The sequence below is a fragment of the Kryptolebias marmoratus genome, linkage group LG22 (assembly GCF_001649575.2).
Source record: "Kryptolebias marmoratus isolate JLee-2015 linkage group LG22, ASM164957v2, whole genome shotgun sequence".
Taxonomy (NCBI): domain Eukaryota; kingdom Metazoa; phylum Chordata; class Actinopteri; order Cyprinodontiformes; family Rivulidae; genus Kryptolebias; species Kryptolebias marmoratus.
This window is the reverse complement of record NC_051451.1, coordinates 4,697,697-4,707,352: the sequence shown is the minus strand read 5'-3', so window position 1 is coordinate 4,707,352 and position 9,656 is coordinate 4,697,697. Positions and strand designations below refer to the sequence as shown.

The 9,656-nt window shown below is 44.2% G+C and overlaps 1 protein-coding gene across 1 annotated transcript; it reads right to left on the bottom strand.

The window, feature by feature from the left end:
* Nucleotides 1–1,065: 1,065 nt before the first annotated feature.
* Nucleotides 1,066–8,565, bottom strand: ncoa4 (nuclear receptor coactivator 4). The gene is made up of 11 exons (XM_017435377.3): nt 8,407–8,565; nt 5,950–6,076; nt 4,048–4,188; nt 3,682–3,773; nt 3,414–3,522; nt 3,260–3,337; nt 3,052–3,177; nt 2,117–2,764; nt 1,813–2,046; nt 1,637–1,729; nt 1,066–1,560 (listed from the first exon to the last, which is right to left on the bottom strand). Exons 1-11 carry the CDS (start codon nt 8,445–8,447, stop codon nt 1,555–1,557), a joined length of 1,695 nt encoding a protein of 564 aa, XP_017290866.1. The 5' UTR covers nt 8,448–8,565; the 3' UTR covers nt 1,066–1,554.
* Nucleotides 8,566–9,656: the final 1,091 nt, after the last annotated feature.

Here is a 9,656-nt window from a genome sequence, read left to right as displayed (position 1 = left end):
GAGTTTATGTTTTTTGAAGGTTTGTGTTTCAGGTTCTCCTTTTAAAAAAGAACCACCGCCTGTCAAACCAGTACAAGCTGCCTCTGGCTCTCCGGATGGGAAACTCCTTGCAGACTGTGTGACATTATTGTAAAGTTTGGGGGTTCCTCTTGTGAATTGTGGGGCTCTAGTTCAATATAACATCACTCTAGACAAAAAAAAAAAAAATCAAACCAGTACTCTTGCTCCCCCACCTCCCCAAACTTTCAATGACCTTATAACCACTGAGACAGTTACCTATTCAGTGTACTACAGCAGTCTGCCTCAGCATCACCAATGAAGGAGGTAACACTGCCCACACAATCACCCCATTATGGGAATTTGACATTAAAACTAAGGCTGGATGACTTTAAAATCCTGACTTCATCCCTTGTAGACTTTTAGAAAACAGCCCCCAGGTCAGTCAGAGCAGTGCTGTCTTTGATGGGCCATAACCAATAATAAAATCACCTTACTGGTCTTTGCTTTAATTTTAAAATCAATTTCAGATTTCTCCACAGGGTTTATCAGATGTCAAAGTGGTTACGAAGTCACAAAATAAAATGCGAAATACTGATAGAGCGCTCATCTGATGTTTTGTTCACCTTTTCATCTACATTGAATTGGGTTAAGTCCAGCCAGCCTTTTTCCTCCTTTACTGTAGCCACATGACTTTTACTCAGGTTGATTTGACAGAACATGATGCCTTGGACACCCCATGAAGTTTAACCTTTTAAAAATCTTCGTTTTAATGTTTTGAGTTAAAATTTGACAGTTGAAATCCTAAATTTTAAAACCTTTTAGCTTGGCGTTGCTGTATCCAATCTTTTTGGAAAAAAAAAAAAAAAAAGGCTGACCTAAGGACACTTCCCCATGAGGTTGATTTCAGTTCCTGAATAAACAGGTTGCCTAAATGCACCATCTGACCGCTTCAATTAAAACAATATGACACTCCTGCCAGATGAAAGACAATGCTCCCAGGTCACACAAAAGTCATTAGATTTATTTATTATTGTAAAGAATAACAGCAGAGAATTAGAAACATTTTAAGCCCTGCACCCCCCCCCACACACACACACACACACACACCATACAATTAAAAAGCACCAATCACTGCTGACAACAATTAAGTGACCAGGCTGCCTGTCAGCAAAGCATTCTGGGAAACAGTCCCTCCTCTGTGTACAGAACTGCCTGTGGTCTGGACAGCAAGTCTCACTGATGTCAGCAGGAACAAATGCACACATTCTGGTAGACTAATTTAAACTTTTCAGAAAATATCTATTAAAATAAAGATAAACTAGGCCCCACACTTTTTAAAACTCCTTCCCTATGCCCATTAATCTTCATTTCCAGAAGCTCTCCTATTGGCTAAAAGGAACTAAATTTAAATCCTGTATAATATGGCCAGAGAGTGGTGGGCAGAGCCTCTGGGTGGTGATGTCACAGGAAGGCAGCAGTGAAGTGTGATCGATGAGATTATGTGTGATCAGTGATAAAGTGACTTTCAGAAGAGAAGCAGCACCATGGTCTTCATCACATCTGGAAAAGAATGCAGAGATCAGAAAAGTGGCAGCTGTAAGGTGTGAGGCAGGCCTTTCAGCTGCAGGTAACCCACCTGGACAGCACCTCTGTGCAGCCACTTGTCTTTGTCTCCACCCACTTTCATACAGGAGAAGAGCTCACAGACAACAGGAAGAACCAAATGCTCCTGAACAGCAAGTACATGGTCAGCACAAAGGAAGTAGACTGGTCTGAACAGTTGGGGGGGGAGGGGGGGGGATCTCAGCTTACCTGGGCCTTGCTCTTCTTTAGCAGCCACTTGTCAGACTCCTCAGCTGGACAGATTGGACCTCCTGAGCCTGGAGTCATGTCAGGAAGGACCCAGATGTCTGGATTCAGCGGACTGTGGAATGGGGACAAAAACTGGGAGCTGTGGACCCTCCTCAAGGTCTCCTCTGGACTCACCCAGTTGGTGAGAGGGGAGGTTGTGCAGGGGTGAAGCCAGGCCTCCAGGATTGCCTGAACCTGCAGAAAAGTCAGTTAGAACCCCTCCAATAATAATAAAAAAGTTAACTCTTGACTCATTTCTTCTTACCTTCTGCTCCTGGTCTCTGTGGGAGGAAGTGGGTGGTGCATTCTTTGTCAGGGGGACCCCATTCTTGTCCCGTCCCTCCTGCTGCAGCAGCCAGCAGTTTAGTGCCTCCTTTCCACAGTTCTCGTTGCAGATGCAGTCAGCATAGGTGGAACAAGGCTCATTGGCTCTACAGGTCTGCTGCACTGGTGCCACCTGCTGGAGCCATGACTCCAGGGTGGCTGCAGGGGCTGGGGAGGCAGGTGGGGTCTTTAGACACTTCAGCTGGCCCAGGTTCTCAATCTCCAGGGCCTTTGTGGTCTGGCAGCAGGAGGTGCAATCTGCAGCAGGGTGGCCTGCCTCCGACAGCCACTCACTGGAGGACCAAGTCTCCTCAAAGGGCTTCAGAACCCTACACCAACGCTCTGTGTCTGACACCACCTCCGTAGTAATAGTGGGTGGGGTGACGAACCAGTCACCCAGTTCTTCCTCATGTTCATCAGCGATGAGCTCTGACTCGTCAATCTTCTCAATGGAGAAGGTTGAGCTGCAGTTACTGTTAGTCCTCTCCCTGCTCACCTGATTCTGGTCCTTCAGAAGCCATGCCTCCAGGTCTCTGAGCTGACCCCAGGCCTGCAGGAAGTCCACAGAGGCCACGGCAGGGCAGGAAGTCTGGAACGGAGTCAGAAATCAGGTCCTATGGAACCACATTCTCATGGGTCTGAACTACTTTGAGTTCAACGTAAACCTACAAAACTGACAGGTGAACCACAAACAAGTTCCATAAATGAGCCAGGTGAGCTGAGGGTCAGAGGTCAACCTGCCCCTTCATCAAGGTAACAGTTTCTAAAGTCTGGCTCTGTTGAACTGGTTCACCTGTAAGGCCACTACCTGTAGGCCAGGTCCCCCCAGTTGGAGGACAGTGCTACCCTGAGGAAATTCTGTGAAAGGAGGCTCACCTTTGTTTCTTTGCGTGCCAGCAGCCAATCCTGAGGGTTCTTGCTGGACTGGTAACCAATCGGAGGGCTGCTGTTTGCTGGGCGGTTTCCCAGCAGCCATTGGCTCAGAGCTGTTGCCTCCGACTTCTGCAGATAGAACCAGAAACATTAGAGGCTCTGTAGAACCACTGAAACAGACCAGGAACCACAACAGAAGGCACCAACTTACCAGTTTCTCTGTGAATGGACAACTCTGTGCCTGAGCACTATGATGTATGGCATTCTGACAGGACACCCCCTCCACCAGCTGCCAACAGAAGAACAGAACCCAGTCAGCTTCAGAACCCCTGTCAGAGGTCATGCAACAGTCAGAACAGTGTTACCTGTGCTGTGATGCTCCCAAATGATGTGATGGCCTGCCTCAGGGAGCGTGCGTCTGCATGGAAACTCATCTCAGGTGTTTCTTCAGGGGTGAGGCTCAGAGAGGACAACCTGCAGGTACAGGAGGAAACAAAAACCAAAAAGTAGCAGTCAGGCCAGGCTGGATGTTAATGTGCAGCTGGTTCTGCCAAGAGACATCTAAAACACAAGTAGTATGTCAGGTTTGGACCAGCAGGTAAGAGTGTGTGGGGGAGGTCCAGGTGCATTTACTTCTCCATGCAGGACATCAGCTGGTTGTTCAGGTTGTTGTTGCTGTTAGAGTTCTGCAGCTGATGGGCAATCATGTCAAACTGACCACGAAGCTGAAACACAAAAAACAGTAAAGATACTTGTCCAAATTTAGATCAATTACCATTACTTGCAACTAAACATGCCACAAATTTTTTCTTGACTGATTTTCTTTCCAATGAGTATTGTGCTGTGAACAGTCTCATTGGCTACATTATGTTGTGACCTTTTTAAAGTTTATCAAGGCCAAATACAAAAACCTTATATTCCTATGTAAAGAGAATTTATGCATTAATACTTAGTCCCTCATATAAAGATTTGTTAAACAGTATGCACCCACTGTCTTACCCTTTGTAGCTGGTGCAGCTGCTGCTGCAGTGTCTCGGTCTTCACTTGCTCCAGCAGCTCAATTTGACCCAGAAGCCACACCTCCCTGCAGCGCAGTGCCTCTTGCTGGCGGCTCACACAGCTCTGCAGCTCAGAGCGTACCTGGGGGTTTGGGAGCAAAGTCACAGGTGGTACACATTAGTCTGGATGCTGATACATTCAGCTGTTGGTGGCATTATAAAAAAGTGGAAGTGATCGGGAAAAACAGGAAATCTGTCACAAAGTGGTAGGCCATGTAAAAAAAAAAAAAAACGAGCTCAGAGGATGCTGAGGAGCATTGTGCACAGAGGTTACGAACATTCTGCAGAGTCAGTAGCTACAAACTTCATGTGGCCAGTGAGAGCCTCATGTCACCAAGTGCAATGCACATTGCCACTGGACTCTAGAGCAGTAAAGGGCTGTTCTCTGGAGGAATGAATTGTGTTTCTTCATCTGGCACTCCAGGAGAGTGTTTAGCGTTTGCCAGGAGAACAGTACTTATCTGATTGCATTGTGCCAAGTGTAAAGTTTGATGGAGGGAGGATTATGATGTGGGGTAGTTTTTCCAGAAGTTGGGCTCAGCTGCTTAGTTCCAGTGAAAGGAACTGACTGCTTCTGCATACAAACACATTTGTTCTCACAAAGTAGGTAGTATGAAATTGTCAGTTTGGGGATGATCCTTCCTGACCCAACATGACTGGACAAAGCAAAGTCCATAAAGACATTGGTATGGAAGAACTTGACTGGCCTGCACAAACTCTCAGAGTCCTGACCTCAACCTGATCGACCACCTTTGGGATGTGTTAGAGCAGAGACTGCGAGGCAGGCCTTCTCGTCCATCAGTGTCCGACCTCACAAATGACCGTTCTTCCAGAAGCACGGTCAAGAATTCCCATTAACCTGTGGAAAGCCTTCCCAGAAGAGTTGAAGCTGTTAGTGCATCAAAGCCATCATATAAATCCTATGGATTAAGAATAGGATGTCACTCAGTGAAGGGACACGTGAATACTTTTGGCAATATAGTCCTGCTGGCCTCACTTCCCTACAACAAGAGAAAGCTGGGGCACTTTGTAATATAGTCATCATAAACACAGAACCATCTGTGAAACAAAAAACAAACTTTAAATTCAGATTTACTTATAAAGATCAAAAACCAAGTTCTGGAAGCATCAGAACTAGCTGGAATATTCAGAACTAACACAGACAAGCTTCACAACTTTATGATGATAGCCTGCCCCAAAATCAGCATTTTAAAAGATTCAATCAACTCACGCAGAGACAACAGAGCTGCAGATCCAGGAGTCCAGAGTGCTGCAACTGGTTCTCTTGCTCCGTTTTATGTAGTCCGTGCCACACCCTGCCCCCCCCTCCCCTCCCCCCCCTCTCTTTGTCGTTTCCCCTGTTGACTCACCAACAGTCTTTATTATTAAAAAATAAACCCACACCACCTGCTGGTGGCTCTGGTTTGTCAGACCACAAACACTGAGTCAGAGATGAAGTTGTCAACACCTCCATTCACCTGATTGGTCAGACAAACAGCTGTACCAAATTAGTCCTACAGAGGTGGACTCTACTTCAGTCTACCAGAGATCAACAGAACCAGGGAAGAACTTGTTCAGAACAGCTTGATCTACAGCAGAAAGTGTTGCTTCCTGTGTTAATCTTGTCATGAATGAAATAACCTGACAGCGCAGTCACTCCGATCAAACAGTTCCATCCTCCGGTCTCACGGATAGATAATTGACAGTATCACACCTGCTGCCATCCTGATGTTTTCGTTGAGATGTGAAAACAAGAGAGGCCATGTTCTGTTCTGTGTATATAATGAAGTTAACAGGTGAATTCAAGCTGAAAGGCAGGAGTTTTAGAATAGGAGACACTGACCTCCCTGGTGTTCTCCCTCAGCTGCTGCTCAGCCTTCAGCACGCCATTGATGGTGTTCTCCAGCTGATCCTGGGCCTGTTGTACCTGCTTCAGTCCACTCACCGCTGCCACCTCCTCTGATGCCATCCTGGACAACAGACCGGAAACATGTACCAGAAGGCCAAAATGAGGGTTAAACCAAGAAACATGTGGGATCAGATAAACTGATAAGACAGATTTTCCTGACAGGAATCAGAACTTCATAGTCTCCCCCTTGTAACAAACAGGTTAAAGTGGTCCATAGGATACTGCGTACGCCTACATGCCTCTTCATTTGAGGCATTCAGATAAACAGAAGTTCCATGCAGCATGTGAGTTTCTCATTTTCTAAAACTGCAAATTGTTCTTTACATCTACTTCCCATTTCTGACCTGGTTGTTTTTCCTGTGACAAGCCCAGTGGTCAGAAGTGGCCCAACTGTTTTGGAACAATGGGAATAAAGCCCAGCTGCTGACTCAGCTGTTTGTGCACACTTCTGCATTGTGCTCTGACTGGTGAGAGCCAGTGGCTCAGTACCATGCACTGGGATTAAACCACAAGTCAGCAGGTTCTGGAGAAACATGTAGGATTTCTATCAGGCTTAAAGGGCTTTGAAGGCATTTCTACACCGAATTTGTTTTTGCAGCCAAGGACTGGGTCAGACAAACTTTTGCATGCACCCATCCATAGATTACAGGGTTGCAACATATGAAAGGCAAGCTTTACTTTTACTCTAGTTGTGCTTGGTCTTACTAATCAAAGAAGAGTTCATAAGAGTTTCCAGGAACCCCATAAACCCAGAGGACTGTGGTCCTGGCTCAGGAACCCTGTGAATCTGTCTGAAGTCAGCTCTCTGGGCGTGGCCTCAGGGTGCGGTGGCTGCTCCATATCAGCTGTAAACAGTGTCAGCTGATGGCTCAACCAGCTCCTGATAATAAAACACTTAGCCTGAGCAATTACAGCAGCATGACCACTTGACCCCAACAGGCTTGTTATCATGAAGAGCGGAGCTGTCAGTCAGCTGATCCCAGCGGAAAAACTTTGTTCTGTTAGTAATAATAAACTTGCCATCTCTGCCCATCTTTTATAGTGAACCTGTCTAGACATCAAATCCGATCAGGTTTTTTTTATGCACATAGTAATCCAGAACCACAAAAAAAAAAACCACACATTCAAAGTCCTACAGGTCTGAGAATTTTAACCTGGTTGGGTAAAGGAAAACTGAGCAGTTTTAAACCTGGATCAGTGCAGAAAAAACTGGGTTCACAGCAGATATTTGTTAGAGTCAGCAGAACACAATGTTTTTGAGAACAGCCTTAAAAACATTAAACTCAACAGTTTTAATAATAAATCCATTTTCTATAAATGCAAAAGTGGCTTTAAAAACTTCAGTGCTGTAGCGAAAGGAGTAAAGCTGCAGATTTCTCAGTTGTAATTTAAACAGTTTCACTGAAATATCGCCCACTCCCGAGATAAACAGCTCAAAGCTTATTGCTTTCCTTAATTTGTTGTATATAAACTGCAATAGTATTTAAAAAAAAAAAAAAAAAAAACGACGAGCAGATTTGAGTTCTCGCGTTATTATGGATGATTTTTCCACAGCGTTGTTCTCGCGATATTCTTTGTTGAACTCTGTGAGTAGAGTCTCCGCCATTACAGTCTGCATGACAGCACGTACATTCACAACAGGGGAACAGGTTCACAGGCCGGGTAGAAGTGATGGTACCGGCGACCAGCAGGTTCACAGGCTGAGCCGGGGTCACCGCCAACATTCATCAGTCCAGTGAATCATAACATTTATGACCAGTCACGTTAAACAACAACAAAATAACATGCCAGTCAGCAGGCCGATTTTATTTTTGTGGACAGGTTCTCAGCTGCAGAACTAGTAGTTTCCTCTTCCAGTCAGCAGATAGAGAAGTCACCCGGCTGCCTTTAGTTTGATTAAAATGTCAACGTCTGCCTTTAAGCCCTTCAACCTTACATTAGACAATAAGGTTCTATACTTCGGTGTTCTGTTATCTAGACAGAGGGTTACATGTTAAAAACCAAATGTTTATAGTTTAAACATGTGTTTTTATAGCCTGGGAAGCAGAAAGGCTTCAGAGGCTCCCCGAATTATCAGGAGGTATTGTAGAAATTTAAAACATTACACAACAGAGGGAGTGTGAAACAGGGATAAAGCACAGTCAACGCAAAAATCATTGAGATTTGACACGAACGCCATTTGCGTTAGGCATGAAAATAAAATAGTTACTGAGACGAGACAAAAGTTTTACAAAGATTACATATGTTAGTCATATGAGTAATCCCATCTGTAAGTGGGGATGAACAAACATTTTGGGCTAAAAACATGAGTTTACAATGATCTCCACAACCACCATGAGGACGAGAAGCTAACAGGCTAACGCTTCCAGAACGGAGTCTGGTTTAACCTACCTGGTAGCTTTGCTGCTGTTCAGCCTCCCCTTAGAAGTCATGAAGAACTGGAGAAGATTCGGTGACACAAAGGAATGATAACTGTCCGAAAACTACCACCGTTCACGCCGGTCTGTACCCCACGGTCACGTCACGGGGGGGAAAAAAAGAGAACCGCCTTAGAACCTGAGCTCTCGCGATAACTGCGAGGATGTCTCGTTGGAATGAGAGCGATGCTCGGTGATACCATAGACCAATGACTTAAACGTGCTATGTGTTTCTGCCTGATGGTGTAGTAACAGCAACCAAGACTTTGATGATGGCAAAGTAATGGTTATCTATTCCATACTGAGACTCTGTTATGTGTTCCCCAACACAAAGTGGATCAATGTCCCCACATTCATTCTTCACATACATTGTTACTTNCCTGTGAAAATGCAGTGTGAATGCTTTTTTGCTGAATGATTTGACAGAAAGCTGCTGAAGAAGCTGAAACTAGGCGGAACAAACCCTTAAAACTGCAGAACAATGCTTAAAAATAAGAGAGAAATCCTTAAAAATAACAGAACAATCCTTAAAAATAGCATAATGATCCTTAAAATTGCAGAACAATCCTTGAAACAGCACAAGAATCCTGAAAAATAGCTTTAAGAACCTTGAAAACATCCCAAAAAGCAGAACTGAACCTAAACACAGTGAAACAAATCCTCACACCTTAAAAGAAATCCTTAAGACAGCAGGAAAAAAAACCTAAAAACACCTGAAAAGATATAAAACAGCAGAAAAGTCAATAAAAAAGAAAAAAAAAATCATTTAAAACAGCAGAACAAACCAGTAAAACTTCAGAACAAACCCTTAAAACAGCAGAACAATTGTTAAAACACCTACACATTCTGAATTCTATCACCACGGCAACGCAGCACGAGACGAGAGTGACACCAAAAGTTTTCACTTTTTAAAACAGAGATTATAAAAAAAACTATACAAGATATCAACAAGCTGAATCATACAGTAAGAGTTGAATGTCTTATGTTTTCTTCAAACCTTGAATGGCGTTTCTAGGTGGAAGTTTGCTGAAGTAGCGAGCTTTCAAACAGCAGTAAGATTTGACAGTTGGAAACAGAATTTCAATGTATTTCAATGAGAAAAAAAATTGCTGAAAAACCTTAATATTTTAAAAACCTTAAAAGATATCAATACCAAAAGTCATAGCACCCTTCTCCTGAACGAGCTGAACGTTTTGATACCTGAATGGCTGAAATCGCTTAAAA